This window comes from Elgaria multicarinata, chromosome 9 (assembly GCF_023053635.1).
Source record: "Elgaria multicarinata webbii isolate HBS135686 ecotype San Diego chromosome 9, rElgMul1.1.pri, whole genome shotgun sequence".
NCBI classification, from domain to species: Eukaryota; Metazoa; Chordata; class Lepidosauria; order Squamata; family Anguidae; genus Elgaria; species Elgaria multicarinata.
This window is the reverse complement of record NC_086179.1, coordinates 33,505,323-33,529,886: the sequence shown is the minus strand read 5'-3', so window position 1 is coordinate 33,529,886 and position 24,564 is coordinate 33,505,323. Positions and strand designations below refer to the sequence as shown.

Sequence of the window (24,564 nt, the reverse complement as noted above, 5' to 3'; positions counted from 1 at the left end):
ACACATCACCTTTACAAATCAGGAAGTGGGATGTGGTGAGGTCTGGGGCTTTCTCGTTACCGGCCCAGCAAGTCCTATTGATACTCCGAGCCCCATCTCACTCTGACACGGCAAAGGAGCTGAGCTGCGACTTCCTGTGTTAAAGTACATGCCGAGAGTGAGTAAATGCAAGAGCCTCACTGTTCACTCAGAACTGGCTCCCTTCTAATGCTGTCAGATGTCTGTTATATAAGGCTGGCAATCCTGTAGCTGCATACAGAATTGGAGACCGGCTATCTTAGTATCGAGGGGTACCCTGAACAGCCAGTGTTGGCATGGCATCCCCAACTTGACTGGCATTATCGGGAGGCAAAGAGGACAAGGATGCAACCAGGTAACGCACATAGGTTTGGCTTAAGAGAGAAGCTTTGTCAACAAACTTGTAAATGGGTTTTGGGTAGCTGAGAAGGCTTGTTGCTTACTGTGGAACAGCATGGGAGAAGCCCCAACTTGCAGCTTCTCTCCCCTCCCTCAAAACTCTTAAAGCCATGGGGCCTCTTGTCTAGGTCAGAAGTGGTCAACCAAAGACTTCAAGCCTGTGAAACATTAGTCGTGACTAAGACTGTGGAATCCTGAACACACTCACTAGTGAATAAGCCTCACTGAACACAGTGGGATGGATCCAGACTTACATACATAGAGCCTACCCCATTGAAATCAATTGGACTAAAGTTAGCTACGGCCTGCTTAAGTCCCCTTGGTTTCAATAGGTTTACTCTAAATGTGACTGGGTCCAACCCAGTGAGTAAATATGCAAAGGTTTGTGCTGTACATCCCATTGAAAGTAACTGAATATAAATGAGTCGTGACTAATTTGCTCCATTGGTTTAAGGGCCAAACTGCACAGTCATGTATTAAAACAAATATGCTTCACTGGGCTGATTTTATTTTGGAGGAAAAAAATAGCAGCAGGGGCCTGCTTCAGAACATACTCCTGATCCAGGTTGGGTCCCTGCAGCAGCTTCCTGCTGAAAATTGTTCCCTCCTAGCTGCTTGTTGCCCACAGGACAGCGCATTTAGGGCACAAGAAGTAGCCAGGGAGGGGGTGTTTTTCTGCAGAAAATTGCCACAGGGTACATTCTGGATAGGCGGCCCTGCAGCAGCTTTTTCCAGCATTCTGGATGGGGGCCCCTGCATCAGTTTAAGGCCCCTTCAGACATTGCTGCTCAACCTGCCAAGACTGGGAACAGGGAGAGTGGTGCCACTGTGCATGGAGGTGCTGGGGACAGAGACTTTGTGCACACCGTAACACCCCACCACCAGGTGTAGCCCTCAGGTGTGCAGGCTGGCTTAATGCCTTCATAGGACTTCGTGTTGCCCATCTAGGTGAAGAATGGAACATCTGGGTTCAGAAACAGTAGGATTAACAGATGCTGGGAACAAGCAACAGAAGGTTGAACTATCTCCATCATGGCCTGCTTATCTGACTGTCCATTTCTGGAGGCAGAGGCTGGATGGACCTTTATTAGATGAGATGGACTTTCAAGTCAACAACCTAGATGGATTTGGCTAGACCAGATGGACCTTTTGTCAAAGCTAGAAAGCAAGTTATTTTGTTTGGGTTCTTACTTTCTGAAATCAGTAGCTAGGGTGGCTATGTCTCCTGCTTTACCAAGGATGGTCCTCTAGTTGAAGGCACTCTCCTCTGTTTGAAGGACTGTCTGGTCCAGGTTAAAAATAAAGAATAATCAGAAGGGAGAGGCAGCCTTGAAGCTGCCCAGTCAGCACCTGGACAGCAGACAGACAGCTCACCTGGTCAGTCTTCTGCTGAGATGAATTGTCTTTATATTTAAACTGTAGGAATCATTATTCCTATATTTGCACCTATGCATATAAGTTAGCACGTGCCCAATTTTATGCAAACCTTGTGTCCTCATTTTGGGTGATGCATTTCTTCTTTTCTGGCAATGCATAAGAGGCCACCTTGTCAGTAGTTCTTTATCAAGTGAAAGTTTCTTCCTCCCTTGACTCTCTCCATTGAAAAAAAATCTAAGGATTGCTTTCACAAAGACTGTGTCATTCCTGAAGGGAGGGACAACAATTTCATGTAAATAAATGAAGGGAGATATATGGGAACAAAGACAATTTATTTATATTGTATGTGTGTTTATATATGTGTTTTAATTTTTGTGAACTGCCCAGAGAGCTTTGGCTATTGGGCAGTATAGAAGTGTAATACATACATATATACATACATACATACAAGAAGAGGTTAATGAAGATATGTTTTTGAACGATGAGGCATGAAACAGCTGTGTGAAAGAATCTGAAAAGCAAATCAGCTAAAGTGAGAGGAATGGTTATTAAAGGGCCTAAGCAGACATAGACTGGAGTATGAGAAATGAGCATTTAACCAAACACTTTCTAAGGATAAACTGCATGCTATGTTTTATTTAAGGTGTTGGGTTTTTTTATCTGTATTTTATTATTGTTAGCTGCCTTGAGTGCCATTTTTGGTGGGAAGGTGGGATAGAATTTTAATATATGAATTCATTTTCCTCTTGTGCTAATTCCACAAAACTTTCTGCCATAGCCTTATGAGATACCATGTTTTCAAAGATTTGCTATCCCTGATGGTGATAGAGAAACTGTTCCAAATGATGTTGAACAATGTTCTGCAGCCCAAGTAACTCTCAGTGGTAAGTAGAATCATTCATTCCGAGACAGTTTTTACTGTGAAACCCTCCAGTACGAGTTTAAATGTCAGTGCTGCTGATTAGTATATAATTGCAGAGAACAAACCCAGGAAATGAGAAATAACAAACATTTGCACACAGTCTACTGAATAACATCTTCTCTTGATAAGCTTGGGACTTGGGTCAGCACAAAACCTCATATCCACAATATTTTGCAGCTTCACCTACTGTAGGTTTGATGAGAACCATTTATCTAACTGGTAGGGCCATCCCAAGCTATTTTGCTGCCTGGGGTGGAACAGCAAATGCCCCCCCCACACACACACACACCCTGCCAAGTGAATATGCAGAGTATCAAAAGCTAACCAAATTACTTTGCCACCTGAGGCAGAAAATCCCACAAGCACCTCTCCCTATCCCTGACAGTAGAAATCCAACAATTTGAATCCAGATACTCTAATACTTAGAGTATCTGCCTCACTCTCCCTAACTGTCCTCACAAATGACAGTCATATTGTGAAAGAGTGGTGGAAGTAGGGCTGGACCTCAGGGCCAAAGTCCAGGGTCCCATATGACCACCCAGATAGTGGCAGGTGACTGAGCAGTGGCAAATAGACCTGGACTGAGTACCTGACACTGGTTGCCATAGCATTTTTTCTTAAAACCTTTTACAATTTCAGACAGCCAAGCTGGCTCATACCTAGTTACAGATGCTCATTTTATTTTTATTTTTTTAATTTAAAAATAGATTGGCCTTTCCTACAACAAAATTATGCTCATTCCTCAGTAAATGTGGCTAGCATTATGGTAGTAGAAGCAAACTCTATTTTGTTCCTGTACTCAAGCTGGTGCCACAAATTAAGCAAATTTTAAATCCAAAATTGCATGTGAACACAGAGTCATCTGAAGCCACCCCACACACCTAACCCCACCATAAGACCATTAAGATAAGGGTCTAAAATAGCTTAGTGGTACCACTGCTGCTGCTAAGATCCCTTCCACAAAGAAGCCTGCATGCTTGTGGTCAGGACTCCATTTTGATTGCCTCTTTTCCCTTCATTAGTATTTCATTCTGCAGTCATGAAGACCAGCCCTCCCATCCTGCTGTGCATTCTGTCATTCTTGCTGGCATCAGGAGGAGAACAGGGTAAGTTTGGTTCCCCCCATATATTCCAGGATGAACACTAGGAATGTATACATAGCGGGGATGGACATGAGGGCGTACATTCAATGGTTTTCCAACTGTGTACCTTGGGAAGCTACCAGGAGCTTCCTCCATGAGAAAAACACTAATGATGGGTAAATGTCCATGTAATAGGGACTACCAAAATTCCATTACCATACACAGCCACAAAGGACTGTTGGGTGTGTGTTCTCAGACATGCTGTAGGTACAACAATATGGCCCAAGAGGCCTGGCCAGAATCCAGTGCAGGCTCCAGGTTTGGACAGGGAGGGTTGGAAATGAGGCCGTCGGTGAGCCCCCTCCAGAAAAAGGTCTAACTTTCCTTCTCTGCTGATGCCACTGTCCATTTGCTTGCTCTCCACCTTTAAAGCCAAACCTAGAGGAGGAAGGCATGAGCAGTGCCTGGTGCTCCTTCTTGCTTCTGCCAGTGTTTGCTTACTTGGAACACATAGCCAAGCAGGCAGGACAGTTAGCAAGGCTGGGGGACTCTAAGCATTGGCAGTGGGCCCCACTGTTGGGGCATGAGCCTTGGCATGTGGCCAATGATGCTGACCCCTTACCCCACCGCTGCCAGGAATGTGCATGTTCCATACAGCACCCCTGCAGAATTCTCCACAATATGCAGAGACTTGTCTATTGACTTCAATAGACAAGTTGATATGGACAGAGTTTCCTTGGAAAAAAATATCGGAAAAAAGCACTGCGGGCTTAAATAACTGCAAAACGCAGGTGATCAGTGGGCTCTGGAGTCTAGTTCCAATGCATCTTTGGCTGTTTCTTTTCCTTGAAAAGCAAACTCTATGGGATGTAACACAAGGTGACACTGGCCAGTTGTTACTGCCCATATTTGATGTTTGCCCCTAATGTGACTTCTTAAAATGAAACATCAGTACATATCCAACCACAGCTAGTTTCTTGCAGATGGCAGGGGATCCACCGACATTGATTTTCACAGTGACATGAACTGCATTCTCCTACTAGGTCTGGGAAAAGGCTCTGGTGTTCCCATATCATTATAAAATAGATTATATTGAAAGGATGTGGAACCTCTAGCCAGTGGGTCTAATCCTTCCAGCAGAGGTTCCCCATCTGGCCTATGGATGCTTTGGATTCCTTTGTTTGGGGGGGGGCATATTCCACTCTCCAATCCCCACTGCCTGGAAGCTACCAATGAGGGAAGGAACAGTGCAGGGAAAGTGGTCCTGGCCAAGGCAATGGCCAGATCGCTCTTCCAGCTGACATCACTTTGGGCACCTTCCACTGTTGGGGGGGATGCAGGATGGGCAAAGCAGCCCAAGCCAAAGGATCATCTGGAGATGGTGAAGTGGACAGGGACCGGATGATGGCAGGAGGCAAACCATACCTCTTGATATCATCCAGCTGGTAGATGGCTGAGGGGCATTGGCCCATTGCAAAGATGTAGCTCCCCACCCATGTTAAATTGCATTACTTCTGTCAAATGAGCCCTTTTGAAAAACACATCAAGCACAGCTTCTGGTAGGAGTACTAGAGAGCTCTACAATGCTGCAGGCCCTACTCTGAGCCATGATGGACCAGACCTACGATCTAGGGGATGCCACCAGGAGGATATCTCCTGATGAGCACACAAACTGAGCAGGCCAGTGGGGGATCAAGGGCTCTCAGCAGTATCATGGTCCTCAGGATTTTGGAAACAAGTTCCCAAACCCAGTATTGCGAAGTGAACTCACCGAAGCCAAGCACAGCCCTAAAGGAAGCAGTTTAAAGGTCACAGAGCTCAGTCACACCATATGTTTTTAGGTGTATATCCAAGAAATGTGAACGGAACCATGAATAGCATAGCAGTAATGAGGGAGCCAGGATTGACTGCAGCTACCTGACAGGTGCACACAAACCTGCTACCGTATAACGGGTGGGAAGATGCCACACGTTACAGTGAATTCTGGCTTCTCTGTGCTTGCATGGAAGCCCCCTCAGTAGAATCACTCATCCCAGCATTTTTCATGTAGCACTGAATGAAATGCCGTGATGATTGTTCCCTTCACCTCACCCTTCACAGGATCCTCAACTCTGCATTGCTTATACGACTCAGTGGAGACCGTCATTTGCTCTTGGACCCCGACAAAAAATGACACAGAAGCGCAATGCCAACTCACAGCTTCTGTCGATTATGGGTGAGTAATTAACGAAATGCATTTAGAATAGTACATTACAGCCTTGTTAGTCTATATCAACCCCGTCGTCTTGCCTTCTGCAGTCCTAGGCCTGCAGAAGCGATGTGTCAACGCGAAGGATCTCACACACACAGTCTTTCTCTAAGAAGGCTTTTATTGTCAAGAAGATATAGACTCTCACAGAGTCTGCCAGTATCTTGAGCTGCTCCATCTGTTTAGCCAGGAAATAGGAGATTGGCAAAATTACTGGAACAGCCATTATCATTCACTTTCAGCTTTCAGTACTTTTAGTGATTTCTTGAGCTGGAATATGCATGCCCCCTTACTCTGGTGAATACCCTGGTGAGTATGCGTGCCCCCTTACCCTAGTGAATAGCCTTCTAAGATTTTTTCCACACCAGCCTTCCCTGAACTGGTGCCCTCCAGATGTGTTGGACTACATCTCTCAGCATCCCCAGCCAGCATGGCTGCTTAATCAATCTTACGGATGAATGAATCTGTCAATGTCCGCTTTGCTCAGTTTCACATTCCTCCACCCTTAAGTTTGTTTCAACCTGTTCCCACATTGATGTGTGAGCTTCAATGGAAAATCTGCACAAAAATCCCTATGCATTTTCATCCTCATTTCTCCTACTACTTCAGAAAAGTTCAAAATACCGAGGTATAACTGTGTTTTGGTTCATATATTCATAGAATCATAGAATAGCAGAGTTGGAAGGGGCCTACAAGGCCATCGAGTCCAACCCCCTGCTCAATGCAGGAATCCACCCTAAAGCATTGGAAAGTGCAACTTATTGGCTTGGAAAGTGCAACTTATGTGCGTTTGCATTAAAATACAAACCAAATACATTTTTACCCAATCCCTTTTCATCTTGCATGATTGTATATTACATGATGTCTATTACAGCATGTCCTAACTTGTAGATGTGAATGAGCTAGTACTGGTACAATACCATGGATCAGAAGCTCATATCACCTCAAACATGATGCTTTTCAGTGTGGGCAGCTTGCACAACACTCAACAGCAAGGCACCAAGGCCTGGTTCACGCATGTATGTACTTCTCTAGTATTCTTTACTCTTTGTTACTCTTCACATTGGCTCAGTTCACACATGCATGTCCATTTCTTGTTTTGACTAAGCTTGATTGCTCTACACTTTGGCCTCTTTCAGATTTTTTTTGGGGGTGCTGCTGCTGCTGAACACACATAAGGTGATAGATGGCAGACTCAGCCCCCTCCATAAGAGTGTGCGAACTAGGCACAAATGGCTGGCAGATGGATGTGTTGAACTTATTTGAGGCTATATGAAATGAGGCTAAATGAACTGAGCATGTTGTCTGTGGTGTTATATCTGCACCAATCCATGTATACATGCAAGCCATCACTTCATAATACAGATATCAAGCGATGAGCATCCATGTATGAACCAGGTCACTGCTTGAACCAATCAATGTCATTGTTGCCAGGGAAATCTGAACTTGTAACATCCACCTCTCTGATTATCATCACCTTTCTTCTGATGGTCAAAGCTGCAATTCCTGATGCTGATATAAAACAAGCAACTGAATTTGGACTTCTAGCCGTAATATGTGATTGCATCTCATTGGATGTCAACAGTGTGGAATTACATTTGCACATGCCCCTAAAATTGCAAACAATAAATGGAACAAATACATGTTTACAGGCACATGTTTCACACTTGTCAGGAAGCCCAGTTGGCAGTAACTCCCTCTTGAGTGTATATGAGTGCTATACTGAAAATTTCTCCCATGAGAATTTTGACCATTCTCATTCAATTTAATAGAAAAGAAATTTCTTTCAAAAAGAAATTCAAAGGAGAAGAAATTTTTGACGAAATTCTCATGTGTTTGGTTCAGGGTTCGTGTATTTGCTTTTCTTATGAGATGGCTGAGGAGTGTGTGTGAGTGTCCTGTCTTTCACTGAACCATCATCCCTCTGATAGCCTGTAGCTTCCTTGGCTTCCCGCACTTCCTGCCCAGGGGAAGAAATCATGAATTTTATTCCTCCCATTGGGTCTTTTCAGATCAGGAAGTGCAGGCAGCCCAGGAGACTGCAGAGAAATCTTGAGATATGCAATAGAAATAGGATCAAAACACTGCCAACGCATATTCAAAATTAATTATAAAATGCCATGAAAGTAGACAGAAAAGTAAACGCCTCTTTCATGGGGGGAGAAAACTTTCAGGAAATTGGAGGACAGATTTTGGCGCAGCATTAGGACAACCCTTTACGTAGAGCCAGTTGCAACACTGCGCCCCCCCCATCTCACACCTGCTACAGGGCTTTCGGAGAAGGAGCCAAGTTGCCAGCACCTGCGCTATCCACAACCACTTGTGAGAAAGGTAACATTTGGAAGACCCTAGAGAAGGTTCTTTTGCAGTGGGAGCGCAAACAAAACGAAACAAAACAAAACAAAAAACTTAGGAATGAAAGAAAGACACCGTTCTACAGCCCCTGTCAATGGTGATGCCTACCTGTGAGAAATTGTTGGAGAATTTCTCCTCCCCCTGGAGAAATTTGGTGAAATTGTCCCTCCAGTTTCTCTGCGTGCAAATAGGGCAGATAATTTTTAGTGGCCCCCCTTCTGTACAGCTCTAACGTGTGCTCCTTGGGTTGTGTGGAATCAGCTCCAGATACAAAGCCTAGGTGAGCCTTCTCGAAACTGGCATCTTCCAGGTGCTTTGGACTACAATACCCAATATCCCCAATTGTCATGCAGGGTGGGGATGATGGGAGTTGTTGTCCAGTACATAGGAAAAGCTGGCCTAGAGAGGTGTGTGTCTTACAAGAATTGTGTCTTACAGGAAGCCGCCTAAGTCATGCCAACTGCAAGGCACAGGCAACAGGAGCTGCCAACTGATCCTTACGGTGGGTAAATGAGAAAATACGGCTAGTGAAGAGGAACTTTTTTGTTCTTCTTGTTGTTCATTGCTCTCCTCATTATTGCAGTTTAGTTATTGTTATTGTTATTGTTGATTGCTCTCATCATTATTGCAGGCTGAAAATAAAGCATTGATTCACTGCAATGAACTGGTTAACCTTTCAGCTACCACCAGGGTCCTTATCTTTCTGCTATGACAGCAGCACACCCAATGCAGAGATGTGCCAGAATTATTGACCCTTGCTGAGTGTCACCTGCTGTAGTAGTCTGCCTGCATGAAACTTTCTTCTAGGTTCCTCCTTCGAGTCAGGCATAAGTGTGAAATAAGCCTCTGAATTTTAATTCAGAAAAGAAAAGAAAAACTACGCCACAACTATCAGATGTTTATGAAATGACAGTTGACATGCCAGCATTCTACATACTGTTCTTTCCAATTATTCTTGCCAATAACACTAATGACAATAATGATATTGATCATGTTCATAATGCACATTCTATGTTATTTGTCCTCAGAGCTACAGCTTGACTACTGTAGATGACATTGCCATGGCTATATCTTGCCGTATTGGGGAGAACTGGATGGAAGTTCAATACGAGACGTTTACCCCTTTTCAGAACAGTGAGTTGAAAGCAACTGAATTTCAGTAACTGATACATGTACTGGGCTCACTTCCTAGATTACATAACACCTTTGCCTGTTCTTTACACCTGAGCTTGTACGTGCCAACTTCTACACAGCCAAATTAGTGCTCAGCTATGGAAAAGAGAAAATGGCTTCATCTCAGGGCCAAGAGTCAGACCTAAATGCCAAAATGCCTGTAATGGGTAGCCTTCATGATGCGCATGCATCAGCTGCTATCTACTGATGCCTCAAATGCAACTGTTCATGAGAGGCATTCATCCAATCAATCACAGTAACCACTGAGCACTGCCCAGTAGTGGAAACTCATAGATGCAAATGTTCTGAACTTAAAAAAAAACAGAGGGCAAACCTCTGTTTGAAAGAATGTCTGGTTTAAGGATACAAAGTATAAGAATGCAGAGCAGGGACCTTGAAGTTCTCCATCACCAGCACCTGGACATCAGTCTGAGCAGGCTGGCTCACTGTTCCCTAGTCATCCCCATTATAGCAAGATGCATTGTAATTCTATTGGAATCTTATTAATTATATCAAAATTTGCATCTAGACATATAAATCAGCATTTGCAAATCTGTATTCTCTTTTTCCTCTTTTCGGATGGTGCATTTTCCCATTTTTGGCTGTGTGTACGTGGCCACTCGATGCGGTTTTGATTTGGAAAATCAAAAATTGAACCCCTTAGGAAGATTTTTTTAAATGTTCAGCAGTATATAAATCCATTAAATAAGTACATAAATAAATGGCACAGGAGGTAAGGGTTCACATTTTTGTGAACCGCCCAGAGAACTTCACCTTTTGGGTGGTATAGAAATGAAATGGAATGAATGAATAACCAGCACCTCTGCCACTACTGCTACCGCAAGCCAATCCGCATTTCTGTCAAACTACATTTACAGTTTTTAAAAGATGTTGGGGGATCCAATCACAGGTCTCGTTCTGTGTCGTTTGGACCCAAGACCCGCGGCCATTTATAAAATGCAATGACCCTGTTCAGACAACATGCTAAGCCATGGTGGTTATGTATTTTGAGCTAAACATTATGGCTTAGGATGTCATGTGAACCATTCCTAACCATGGTCACTACATAACCATGGTTAAACACACCCACTAACCATTTGCTGCAAAAGCGTTAGCAGCCTAACCATGGCTTAGCATGTTGTCTGAACAGGCCCATGAAGACAATGGAGAGTTGGATGAACCCCCTTGCTTGGTTCTATATAAAATTGTTTTGTTTTGTTTTGTTTTCATGCCAGTTGCATTTGTCCCTTTGAAGAAAAGGACATTTTCTTCCAGGAAAAGGGACCATAGGAAGCTGCCTTATTCCAGGTCCATCTAACCCATCTATTGGTCCACCTAAGTCACTATTGTCTATTGCAGGGGTGCTGAGTCTCAAGCCTGTGAGCCACATATGTCCTAACTGTGGTCCCAGTCTGGTCCTCCAGGGTTCCCCAGATGGCCACTCCCCCTTCCCCTTCCCCTAGCACTACCCCTTTTCCCTCAACAACCAATCACATTTTGGTTTCCAGGCTTGAATATATGTTTTTCCCCATTCTAAATGGTTCAAATACCTCTCTGAAGGCTTAGCACTTTGGGTCTTTCTGGCCTGCCCATTTTGCCTTTGGCCCTCCCCATCATGAGAATGCAGCCCCAAGAGCTTCTCCAAAATTGAATGTTGTCTTCAGGCTGAAAGGAGTTTGAGACCTCTGGCCTATTGAAACTGACAGAGGTTTTCAAGGGTCTCAGCTAGAAGTCTTTACCAATTTCTTTCAACCTGATCCCTGCCTTACCTTCAACCTGGAGCTGCCAGGAATTGAACCTGGGACCTTCTGCATGCTCTAACCAGAGCTATCTGTTGACAGCACTAGCAGATCCAGCAAGTATAAGTGGATTAAACAAATTAAAATGTACATAGATCAAGGAACTTACGGTTTTCTGATTGGCTGGTTGGTTGGTTTTAACATTTCCTAGACTGCCCTTCCACCCACAAAGCTGGGCTTCAGGGTGGTGTACAAAGAGAAAACAACATGCCAACCATAAAACACAACAAGACATCAATTCATCAAACAGAGAAAGCATCAACTTATCACCTGAATAAAAATTCATATAAACAAATTAAAATGACCAGGTAAATAAAAACCACATTGGATCTTTGGACAAAGCTTTCTGTTAAGTTAAGGAGATAACTTGAAATGAAATCTATCCACCAGGATATCAGATAAATTGCTGCTGTTATTCATATATATATATATGCTTTCTAAAGTCTAAAACAATGCTCAACACATTGTGTAAAGATGAGTCTTGGCATACCATAAATTAGGTTCCCTACTGGTTTGTATTTGAAAAATCCATTTCTCTGTCTCAGATCTTTTTATTACATGGCACATCAAGCATTACGGTACAGATACTGATGCTGCCTGATACTTCAAGTCATGGGGAGATAATGAGAGAGTTGAAAGGAGGATGAATTTATTTATTTAAAAGATTGATAAGCTGCCTTTTAGAGTAACCCCTTGCAAGGGTTAACAGTGTGCAATGAAATAATGATAAAAAACCCAATGATAAGAGTGATAAAAACACCCCACAAAATAAATAATTTAAAACCATATAACACCATATGCACTAAAAAAAAAAAAAAAACCCACCCACTCCAAACTCAACATGGGGCAGGAGAAGGGTGTCTGCCAGCTACCAATAGTCTTAGTAGTGCTGTCATTAGGACCTCAAAAAACAGGCAACAGCAGAACATGTAAATAATTTTGGGAAATTTTTCATCCTGGCCTCCATTCATCTCAGTCTTCATATAGATCAGGGTTAAGCAACACATTACATGGACAACCTCAGACAATCTCAAGGTTGCCATGAAGTTTTGTGCAGAACCAGACAAAGCAGACTAAATATGGATGCAAATGTGCCCCAGTAGCAAAACCCTCGGGGCCTCCAACACCAGACCTAAGAGCACCACCACCATTTCAGGTAAGGAATCTCACTGGGAAGATGGACACTACACGAGTAGTATTCCCAATCTGTCCTTGGCACCTGACACCAAAAATACTCAATCAAGGCCTTACGCTATCTACTAGGGCAAAGGGCTGGGGCAGAAAGTGGACAGAAGGTAGATCTCTAGATGTTTGGGACTTCAACTCCCGGAAGACCCTGCCAACGTGGCCTATCTTCATAAGGGTACCATCATAAGAAGAAAGCCTCATTGAGAACAACAGCCACTCAACCAACTCATGCCTCAGTGCAAACTTGATGAGACTGAATACCTAGTTGGAACAATTTGTATCAAAGTTGACCTGATAACCGTGCCCAGCCAGATTTCAGTAAACCATGCTAGATCTACTTTCACCTTCGGATAAGATCATGATGAAGAGATTAATATTCATCAATGTCAACTGAAGGGAGATAGTTGCAGAACCTACGTCACTGAGGATGGAGTGCAGATTAGACTAGGACCAAGCCCAACCACATCTCCTATCTTGTAATTATGTTGTAACTTCTCCCACTAAATTGACACTAAATTAGATAGTCAGAGATTCCTTTACCATGGCAAAACTTATCGTGTTTATCACTCACAACAAACTCAGTGTACCTATTCCTTTTATGGATGTGTCTTCAGCAGGAAGCACTGCACCAGTTCCTTACTGGGCAGCAAAAAATACTACGTTCTTTCATTACCTAGGTGGACAGGGCTCTCAAACATCTCTCAAAACATCTTCAGCAGCAACAGATGTAAGTTAGAGGGGAAGGTGATGTGGATGGTAAAAGCTTCTCCTACCCATCTCACTGCAGCTGTTGTGGCTGCATCTCCAGCAACAGTGGCTACAGGGGGACTCCATACAAACACTCAGGCAGGAAGTGCTGTGCAAGTTCCTGCCTGTGCTACAACAAATACTCCATTCTTTCAGTTCCTGGGTGGGCAAGGTTTCACAAAAACATTTGTGAACACGTTCTAACCACTGTTCCTCTAATGGTGACAGATTTAAGTTAGAGAGGAGACTGATATGGATGGTGCAGGCTATTGCATGCCTCTTTCACTGAAGATGTTTTCAATCTCTGTGGGCCAATTGTGCAGAGAAAGGGCAGAACACGATAAGAAAAGGTCTATTGTCATTGGGAGGCCTAACAGGGCATGATTTGTTGTTGTTAATCCACCGTTGGGCAATACCTTTATTAGGACCAAGAAAAATGATATGGAAGAGCGGGCATGCTTTTGAATTCTCCATGGAACTCCAGAATTTGAAAACCTTCCCACTCTTTTGTGACATTTTGGTTGGTCCTAAAAAAAGTATTGAACAGTAGTGGATTTTAAATTTCTCTCTCTCTCTCTCTCTCTCTCTGTGTGTGTGTGTGTGTGTATTGGACCAATGCAGCTGTCTTTACTTTTTATGTTGTTGTAAACGTTAATAATTGGTGTATCTCTTGCCCTTTCCCATTTAGTTCAACTCCAGCCTCCTTGCAATGTTCAACTGGAAAAGACCAAAGAACATGCCTACAATTTAACTTGGAATGTCTGCATTCTCTCCCATTACTTTGAAGGAAAGCTGGAATACCAAGTACGGTATAAAATAAACAATTCTGACAAGGTGAGTGTGTTTGCTGGGGTGGGGGATTTCTTCATGGATGCTAAAGGTTTGATTCAATGTATTATTTTTACCTTGCTTTTCTTTCCCTGAACACACAAAGTATCTTAAGAGGTTAAAACCAATAAAAGAAATTAAAGATAGAGACACAGCTCAGAGACACAGCAGAAATACCTCCCTCCTCTTGTGCAAGAGAAATACATCTTGGTTAGTTGCCTATGATCCTGTTCAGACAACATGCTAAGCCACAGTGGTTAAGCATTTTGAACTAAACATTATGGTTTAGAATGTCATGTGAACCATTCCTAATCATAGTGGCTACATAAGCAAGGTTTAACACACTCACTACCATTTGCTGCAAAAAGGTTAGTGGCCTAACCATGGTTTAGTGTGTTGTCTGAACAGGCCCTATATGTGTTGTTTCAGAAGATAACCGCAAGGCCAAAGAAATCAGACTGCAATGCCTCAATTGACCAATCAACTCTAACACATCTATCAGGACACTTGCAGGGTGGGTGCAGGAGGCGCAGTCCATATAAACAAGGGCTGTGCTCTGCTCCGTTTTGGGGCGTAGAAGCGGCATCGGAGCGGGGTGCTTCGCTTCCCTTAAAGGCAGATCTGAAGTGAGTCGGGGCAGGGCGAAGCATCACGAAGTGGACTGCCCATTTGCGGAGCAATCCGCTTGTCGCGAAGCTCCGCCCACCATTTTGGAAGTTTTTCCCCATAGGATTGCATTGGGCTAAATAAGCATGTATAACTTTTTTGTTTTTTAAGCTACATCCCTGAAACTTGCTGTGCTTAGAGAGTGATGATTGGGGGTCATTTGTGACAATTTTCAGAAGTTTTTGTCATGTGGTTTGCTTGCTATTAATTTTTATAGAATGGCTAAAACGGGAGGGGAAGCGCTTTTTTTCCACCTTGATGATTGACAGATTCAACGCCCAATCGTGATAAGTGATCACCTGATGTGAAGCATCCTCCAATCCCAATGTTGGAGAGGGGGGAATAAGCAAAACGGGATACTTAGTAACTTGGGATACTAGTTTGTAACTTTGATTTCTTTGTCTTTCGATCAGACTTCTTTTAGTGTTTTGAAGCAGTAGCCTCAGTAAACTCTCACACACAACCTTTAATCATATACTAAGTGAAATAGCAGGTAGACAACACACCACTGCAAAGTACCCCCACCATAACCTTGGGGAACAACTGAATAGATGTGGTGCAAGGGGATGACATCCATACGGCATGTGGACATGCCCAGTGCACACTGCCCTGCTTTGGGGTCTTATTTAGATATATCTTTTAAAAATCCCCCAAAATCAAGGCATGCTCAGATTTCCTTCAAACTCGGCATGAATGTGGATACATTTCTAAAGTGTCATGGTGCCAATTTTGTCTGTTTCTAACTTGAAAAGTGACGGAGATGTTTAAAGGTTTGTTAATTGGGGTTAGGGTTGAGGCTTAAAATGTTATTAATTCCCTAAAAATCAGGGGATGCTTGGATTTCCTTCAAACTTGGCATGAATAAGGATAAAGGTGGAAGCTATGATGGTGCCCATTTTCAAGTTTCTAACTGGAAAAATGATGGAGATAATAACTGCATTTCTGAGAATGGGGGGAATATTAGAAATAGTCCCCAAAAATCAGGGGACACTCGAATTTGCTTCAAACTGGGCATGAATGTGGATACATTTCTAAGGTGTCATGGTGCTGATTTTGATGTTTCTAATTTGAAAACTAAAAAAGTTATAGGCATTTGACATTTTCAATGCAAGTCTATGGGAGCAAACACGGAGCTCTGATCCGGATCCGGAGCCCTGGAGCGGAGCCGACCATAGGCGGATCAACATAGGGCAGAGCAGACCAAATCCAGAAGTTGCAGATTGGGATCCAGAGTAGATTGGGGGGTCCATGCCCTAATATAAACTAGGGGTGTTCCTCCAGATGATTGGAGCTTCAATTAGGGATGTGCAGGTTTTGAAAAATCCATCCCATCTGCATTTCAAAGCTTGTCAGATGCCTTTTATTCCTTCATCCACTCATTGGCTGAATCAGGTTTTTTTTTCCAGTTTCTGAATTTCTGCATATTCACATTTGTGCAGAACTGCATTTGTACAAGTTCACATTTGTGCAAGTTCACACCTATGAAATGCCTTATCCCCTAAAAAGGCATGAATCCCCCTCTCAAAAATGTGCAAATCTCCCCCAAATCTACATTTTCATGCTTTAGCCCATGGGGGGGGGGGATGCTAATTTTCATCCAGCATTTTTTTAACGTATTTTTTGTATGACAAAATGCGCATAAAATTCTGTAAAGTAAAATAACCAGTCCAAAGTCCACAGAACCTGTGCAACTTGGAAAAAGCCAGTCAGCTGTGTAATCCATGGATCAGACTCATCGAAATATGAACTCATGCAATTTTGTTGCGGATTTCTCTGACTTCCCTACCTACAACACCCCCCATCCCTCATCATGAACTATGCAGGGCTGATGCGTGTTTCTTTATTTTATTTTATTATTACATTTATATTCTGCCTTTCTCCCTCCAAGGAACCCAAGGGAGTTGTATACCAAAACATCTGGAGAGTTTCAAGTTGCCCACCTCCGATATAAAGAATTGTTGTGCAGATCCCAGTTATGAAAATCGGGGTTTTATAGGAAGCTGCCTTTTATCAGGCAAGGTGATTTATCCATCTAAACCGAAGGTGGAAAACTTGTGGCCCTCCAGATGTTTTGGGCTACAACTCCCAGGATCCCTCACCAATGGTTGTGCTGACTAGGGCTCATGGGAGTTGTAGGCCAAAAATCTAGAGGACCACAAGTTCCCCATTCCTGATCTAAGCCCAGAACTGGCAGGGACATTCTAATGGAAGGCTGAGTTCTCAAATACTGGAGGCGCCACTTATAATATGGCAAGTTTTCCACACCACCAGGTGTGTTTGGACTACAAATTCATTATCCCCAGCCAGCATGACCATGGGTTACCTGAATCCCCAAAGGACAGCAAATGCCCAAAATATTTTGATGTCTATAGTGACTACACTCAATCCAGATATCATTCCCTGTCTTTGATTCCATTTTTGCAGGGTGACACAATCCTTCACATTGATCACGATCAGAAATGGCTCAACTTTGAGACTCTTGATCCTGACACAGCATATGAGGCAGCCGTTCGTGCAAAGTTACTAGGGGAAATGTACAAGAGTGTGTGGAGCAACTGGAGCATGCCGGTAATTTGGAGGACTGATCCTAAAGGTAGGAGGCATTGCCCCATGCAATGTAGACAACTCGGACGAACAAGGATTCAAAACTCTTTACATATCTGCAGGGAGAAGGATTAATGCTCAGTTCACACAGGCTCTGAGCATGTGATATGGGGGTCTCTGACAGTGCCTGCAGAAGGTAAAAGCCACCAGCCAGGGGAAGGAGAAGGAGCCGCTGCTGGCAGGCAGCTGAAAGCTGTTGGCCAGCAGACCAAGCAAGCAGGCAGCTTGGAAGGGAGGGTGCAGCGGTGGGAGGGAGAGACTGGCCAGCCAAGCAGCGGCAGGTCGGGTAAGGAGGGTGGAACAATTTGCCACTCTTCTTAGCCTGCACTGCCTGCTTCCTGCTGCTTAATGGTAGGGCTGGTCCTGGCTATAAATGACCCATTTACCATGACTTGCAAGGTGCAGGGGGGTGGGGGGAGCTGTGTGAGAAATCCAGCTTGCCATTGGACATTACCTCTGGATCTGCGGGTGGAGGCTGGTGGCCTCGATGTCTGTGGGGTGGTGAATCTGCACTCAGAACCAGCCAGAACTCTAAAGGAGCTCTCCCCAGGTGTGAAGCTATCCAGTCTGCCTGTGTATAAAGAAACAGTTCAACGTTAGGGGAAATAACCAGAAGGTGGCACTCCAAAATACGTAGCCTCAATTCCTGTCATTCATTTGTTTGAGGAAACGGACCCCTGGTCTTTTCACACAAGAACTGTGGAGTATTAACTTTGGTGAGGCTTCTGTGCCTCTCTTGTGCCATGTACACTGTGGTGTTACACCCCACAAGTCAGTTCCCTAATGTATGTCTAGAATTTGTAAGTCTATTATGTTTAGAATGTTGACCTGAGTGGGTGGAGATTGAATATCTTAGGAGGGGGGAGGAGGATAGGAATGACTGAGGTGATAGGGGGTGTTTTTAAAGTACTTTGGTTCGAGGGAGAATTAGAGGATCAGGGTAAAGAGGGTTTTTTAATGGTGTGCTGCTTTTAATGACGCACTGGTTTAAAATGTTTGAATTAGTTTTATGTATTTTATGGTGTTTTTATTTGTGTTGTACCCCACTTCCATCCAGAGGGAGAGGCGGGTAACAAATTATTATTATTATTATTATTATTATTATTATTATTATTATTATTATTATTGAAACCCTGGTTCAAATCCCTATTCAACTACGATGCTCACTGGGTGAGCTTGGGCCAGTTGTTCTCAATGTAGCCTATCTCACAAGGTTTTTGTGTGGATAAGAGGTGGGAGAACTTTGTATGCTATCCTGAGCTCCCTCCTTGTAGGAAACGCAGGATTAAAATACAAATGCTATGAAGAAGAGGGAGAAGTCTTTAGCCTTTCAGGTATAAATGCCCTTCCTTGTTGACCAGGAGGTCAAGGTTTGCAATTGTTTATTAGGTTATTATTATTAATAATAATAATAATCAATGTACATGGTGCTGTACAGAGTAAAACAATAAAATAGCAAAACTCTGCCGCATAGGCTTACATTCTAATAAAATCATAATAAAACAATAAGGAGGGGAAGAGAATGCACCAAACAGGCACAGGGTAGAGTTGGGTACCCTTTAACCTATTTCCTTCATATGGACTGCTGTTTAGGTTCAGGTGGGAAACATCTGTCTTCAATGAATGGCTAATTTCTATTTGTCTCTTTCTAATTATTCTTGAAGAACCACCTCTAGGTGCCTCCCTTCCAGTTCTTCTAACCGCTGCTGGAAGTTCGCTCTCCGTCATCCTCATTGTCATTTTCTTGATGCCCAAGTCATTGATATCAAAATGGTAAAAGAGAACTTGATTCTTACTTCCGTCCTCCTCCTGGGATGTTCACTATACATCTTTTAGATAACCAACAACCCCCCTCCCTTCCCCTCAACCCCACCCCACCATCACCCATCCCAAGAAGTGCCCCCTGCAGGAACAACATATCTTCAATCTGATTTCCAGTTGTGTTGTATGTGCCTGTTCATGTGGGAACTCAGTTTAACAGATGGTTGGCACATATTTACCACTGGAGTCACACGAAGGGGTGGAGAATATGGCAGCCACCCCCAACTTGGTGACCTCCAGGTGTATTGGACTGCAACTCCCAATGGCCAGTGGCTCTCCAAATATGTTGGGTTTCATCAACCAATAGCCATGCTGGCTCGGAATGATGGGAATTGCAGTTCAACACATTTGGAAGGCTCCAGATTGGGGGAGGCTGGAATATGGTCTCTAATGCAATATCGGATAGAATCCAATGATTCCAACATTTCTTTCCAAAGAGAAACTAGGGAAAGTGTGACAGGCTTTTGCTAAATAGAGAAGTGAAGTGGAGTTCTGGACTGGGGAGTGCTTCCAGATGAGGCTTTCATTGTGCCTCATGTAAATTACATGTAGTAGAATTAGGGTCTGGACAACAATGTCCAGGGTCTGGACAACAATGTCTTCTACTTATAAGTATTCTGGTTTTCCCACTACTTCTTTTGACTTTTTTCTTACCACCACCCAAAAAAAAAAAACTTGTAAAGAGGGAAAAATTAGCTCCACAGTGTCTTTTGATTATTAACACTAATAATAATAATAACACTAGAAAGCCTCTGTCTGGAAGCACCCCGGATGGGATGTCCAGTTGTCTTAGGCAGGGTGACCAACTTACAGCCCTCCAGATGTTTTTGACTACAACTCCCATGATCCCTTGCTATTGTCTATTCTGATTAGGGTTCATGGGTGTTGTAGGCAAAAACATCTGGTGAGCCACAAGTTGACCACTCCTGACATAGGGTGATGGTGATGGTACTTCATTCAGTCCAGCAACTGTTTTCTAACTGCCTTCAGTTCACAAGCCAAACATAGCATCATTACTGTCCCCCAATGCCATACTCACTTTGCATTCTCTCCCAAACTCTATCTGCTATAGTTTAAGGAAGGTGCTGAAGATCCATTTACCAGACCCAGCAGAGTTCTTCCCATCTCTCACTGCTGTCCATGAAGGAGATGTCCAGGTACGGAGACCTTGACATTGGGGTATGGGGAGACGAGGACAAGGTAGCTACTTGTAATAGGGTAAGCAGGATAGAGGTAACATGTCACATGCCCTCCCAGTCAATGGTGTAATGGTAATTTTTGTTGTGCAGGTACTCATCATAATAGTCCGAATAGCTCTACCCCCAACAAAAGTGTCCAAAAATGCAGGCAGCTGTGTTGAGCCATCTCTCTCTCTCCCCCTCTCTCCTTCTCTTTCTGTCTCTCCTCTTTGTAAGGCAAAATATTTTGGGGGTGGCTTGGCTTTGAATAGGTAATTAAGTTACCCGTTAGCTTTACAAAAGACCTAACAAAGATATAGGTAATAGTCGTTTATAAAGCTAATGGGTAACTTAATTACCCATTCAAAGCCAAGCCACCCCAAAAATATTTTGCCTTACAATATACTGCTAAGCTCAGAAGGAACACAGAAGACTGACTGAGGGGCTGGCAGAAGACCAGTGATGTAGGGAATCCAGGACACACTGGGATGCAGCACTGGCACTTTTTGATTAACAGGGATGCTGGTATCATCTGCCACCCCTCTAGACTTCGATATTTCCTCTGAGTTTAGCTGTAATCCTCCCAGTAGCTTTGGTGTGATGGAGGGATTTTGCAGCAACAATAAATTATTGCAAGCTATCCCTGCCATAAAGTATTTTGGGGGTGACTTGGGCCACAGCTAGACCTCAGGTTTATCCTGGGATCATCCAGAGTTCGCCCCTGCCTGAGCACTGGATCCCCTGTGTGTCACCTAGATGAATAGGTTTGACCCCTGGATCATCCAGGGATAAACCTTAGGTCTAGCTATGGCCTGAGTCTACCAAGGACAAATAAGACCAGTTAGTACCACAGAAGACCTGCTCCTGCTGGAGATGAAAACTGCTAGACCTGATTTATTGACATGGAACAACACAGCTGCCTCCAGCTGCCTCCAGACTCTCCATGGGGGTGTGGCTATGGGGACCATCATGATGAGCACCTGCACTTCAGAATTTACCATTCCATCACTGCAGATGATATCATTAGCCCTGCTAATCAAAATCTCCTGCAGACAGTGTATTATTACCCAGGGCATGGTGTAAAAGCATATGATGCAACCATCTTTCCAGTACTCTGAGCTGGCCCTGCGATGTGGCAGGGTGACATAGGCAGCTTCGGACAACAGAATTAAGGGGGGCAGCTGAAGGAAAGAATTGATATCTTAGTGGCACGGCGATACTTTTTAATGTGTTTTCTGGAGCATTTGATGCTCTGCTTCAGGCAGCAAAATATCTTGGGTCAGCACTACTGATGATAAGAAGGTCTAGGTTTGATCAGTGCCTTGATGAGGGACAACCTGATGAGAGAACTCAGTGCTTTGAGCTCCAAGAGGAAAAGACAAGATATCAATGTAATGAATACAGAAGTCTCTACTTGGGGTCAGCTCGAAAGGTTTCTGAGCTAGCGACAGGTGAACTGCCCTCTGCCTGGCTCATTGGTCATTCATTGAGCAACTGTCACCACCCACCCCTGCTCGTGGCACTGTGCAAGCTTCTCGGCAGCTCGGCAAACGGCCGATGAGGCCGCAGGTGGCCAAATGCCCTCCTACTGAGCCACTGACATTTTGCACAAAATAGCAGGGTGGCCTCTTCTGGGAACAGAAAGTTGTATAAAGGAGCCCTGTATGCAACATTTATTTATTTATCATATTTTTACCCCACTCCTCAGCCAAAAAGACTCCCGGAGCAGCTTACAATCAATCAGCAAAAAAGACAGTCCCACCCTCATGCTTAGAGTCTTAACGCTGGAGAAAACATCTCCTAACTGGAGAAGCCAAGCCACCTAGCAAGGATGGAGAGACCACGAGGCCTTGACAAGCGATGGGGGCAGGGATCACCACCACCACATGCCACACCCTTGTTCTTATCTTGGGTGGCGACTCCTGCTCCCGTTGGCTGTCAAGGCCTTGTGGTGGTCTTGGGGAGAGGCAACGAGGGCAGACTGCTCCCCAGCACTCACCAAGCCCCGAGGGCTCAGCAACCAAATCCATCAGTGCCCTGTGGCTTGGCAAGCAGGGTCGGGGTCAGACGCAGGTGAGTCCACTGGACTCCCAGTCCTTAGCGGTCCCCTGCAACATCCCTAATGACAGCTGCTCCCTAGGGCACTCAATATTTCCTGCTATTAGTTTCATCAAGTGTTCATAGTCCACCACAACCCCCCAGTTATGTGGCCTGTAGAGAGGAATGTTTGATGATTTGTTCAGTCCATATTTGGAAGCTCACTGGGTGACTTTGGGCCAGTCGTTGGCTCTCAGCGTAACCCACCTCACAGGGTTGTTGTGAGGATAACATGGAGAGAAGGAGGGCCGTATGAGCCACCTTGGTGCCTTGCAAGATGAAAAAAAATGGTGGGATATGAATGTAATAATAAATAAATACATCTCAAAAAAGACAAAAAAGGAGATCTAGGGAAAAGAGGTCAGGGAAAGTTATTCTCTACATAGAAATGGCACAGAGAAATGTTACGGTTCAGTATACCATGGGAAAGGAGGCAAAGCTCCTAAGCTTCTATTGGTCTTTTGTTTGACGTTTGCATTTCAGCTGTTTTGAATCTGAATCCCTCTGTCTTTTGTTTTCCCCACCAACTCCCCATAAAATCAAACAGAAGTGGTTGTCCTCTCCCTTGTCCAAGTCTTCCTTCCAAATTGCTACTGCAGCTCCGGATGTCTCCGTGCTTGAGATCATGCAGACAGACAATAAGGAGCCTCCCTTCCTCTTTCCCAAAGAATATCTCACCAATATGGACACTTTGGAGACCAGTGGACATTCCTCATCCAGTCGTTTTACCAATGGTGGCTATTTTTTCTTCCACCATCTCGACTCTTTTGAGATCGAGCCCTGCAAGGTGTACTTCACCTATGACCCCATTGCTCAAGAGAGCAGTGGCAGTGAGGATGGCGACTCCTACAAAGCAGGTGACAACAGCGAACCACAACATGTTTATGGCACCCTGGCGAACCAGGGTAATGATACTTTTCTGCAAGTAACGAAGGACCGAACCCAGGCAGTTGGGGGTTGTTTAGTGGCTCTTCCATCAAGGGAGAGCTTACCAACAGCACTGGCAGTGGAACCAGATGAGAAGGAAGAAGGGAGCGAGCCCATTGTTCTGCCCTCCAAGTCTCCAGAACAGTATTTCATGAGCTGGCCAAATATCCTGGAGCAGTCTAGCATTGCTACTAATGAAACAGAAGGGATCAGAAATGTAGATCCTCCTACCAGTTCAGTGGAAATTAATAGGCCTGCGTTCCTCCAGTGTGTGATGCAGAATCAAGGCCAAGTCAATGATCTCTGCAGAGCGGTATCCTCCAGTCAGATCACCAGTTCTTCTGAGGCCTACCTATCCTTGAGGGATCTGCAGAGCCATTACAACCATCATTCTGTGTGATTTCTCCAAAACCATGACAGCCACTGTGCTGCCTGAACCATGCAAAGGAAGGTCACTTCGGAAATCAAGAACGTCAAACCGGCTCCTTCAAACAGGTTCCATGCTTGACAGGGGCTGCCATCCCGATGGAAGTTAAGGACGCATGCCCAGATCAGTTTACGAGCTTCCAACATTTCTTTTCTACACGAGACAAATGTTTACTTGCCAACTCCCGAAGAGTTCTTCCATTCATCATTCCATGGTCTGGGTTGGCTGTGCTTTCTTGTGCTCAAGGATCACTGTTTCATCACCAGCACCTCCCATCCAAACCATTTATTTCTTATCTCAAATGGTTCTCACAGCCTTCCTTAGCATAAACCAAGCTTGCAGACCCACAACCTGAAGGGAAAACAAGAACCAGGAAGAGTCAAAGAGAATGAGTTAGAGGGATGGTCTTCTGAGGTATGGATGTAACTTTTCTTCTCTGTCCCTATGTGCCACTAAAGTATTCATTCACAGGAACATAAGAAGCTGCTCTCAAGTTCTTAGTGTGTGGACTTGATACCTCCTTGCTCAAGTATCTTTTTGATCTTTGGATGCTTTTGATTTCATGGTTTTCCATATTATTTGCTACTAAAAGACATTAGAAATGTTGGGCGGATTATGTTTTCCAGAACCCAAAAAGCCCTGTAGTTCTGGGATACCATAAACAGGAAGGATCAAGTTCCATGGGTCTGCAGGCCACTTTTTCCCCAC

The 24,564-nt window shown here is 44.1% G+C and overlaps 1 protein-coding gene across 1 annotated transcript; it reads left to right on the top strand.

The window, feature by feature from the left end:
* The first annotated feature begins 337 nt into the window (after positions 1–337).
* IL2RB (interleukin 2 receptor subunit beta) lies at positions 338–24,350 on the top strand. The gene is made up of 11 exons (XM_063134549.1): positions 338–373; positions 2,573–2,678; positions 3,739–3,822; positions 5,899–6,013; positions 8,840–8,903; positions 9,430–9,535; positions 13,997–14,142; positions 17,227–17,395; positions 19,071–19,179; positions 20,300–20,384; positions 23,050–24,350. Exons 3-11 carry the CDS (start codon positions 3,756–3,758, stop codon positions 23,827–23,829), a joined length of 1,641 nt encoding a protein of 546 aa, XP_062990619.1. The 5' UTR covers positions 338–373; positions 2,573–2,678; positions 3,739–3,755; the 3' UTR covers positions 23,830–24,350.
* The last annotated feature ends 214 nt before the right edge of the window (positions 24,351–24,564 follow it).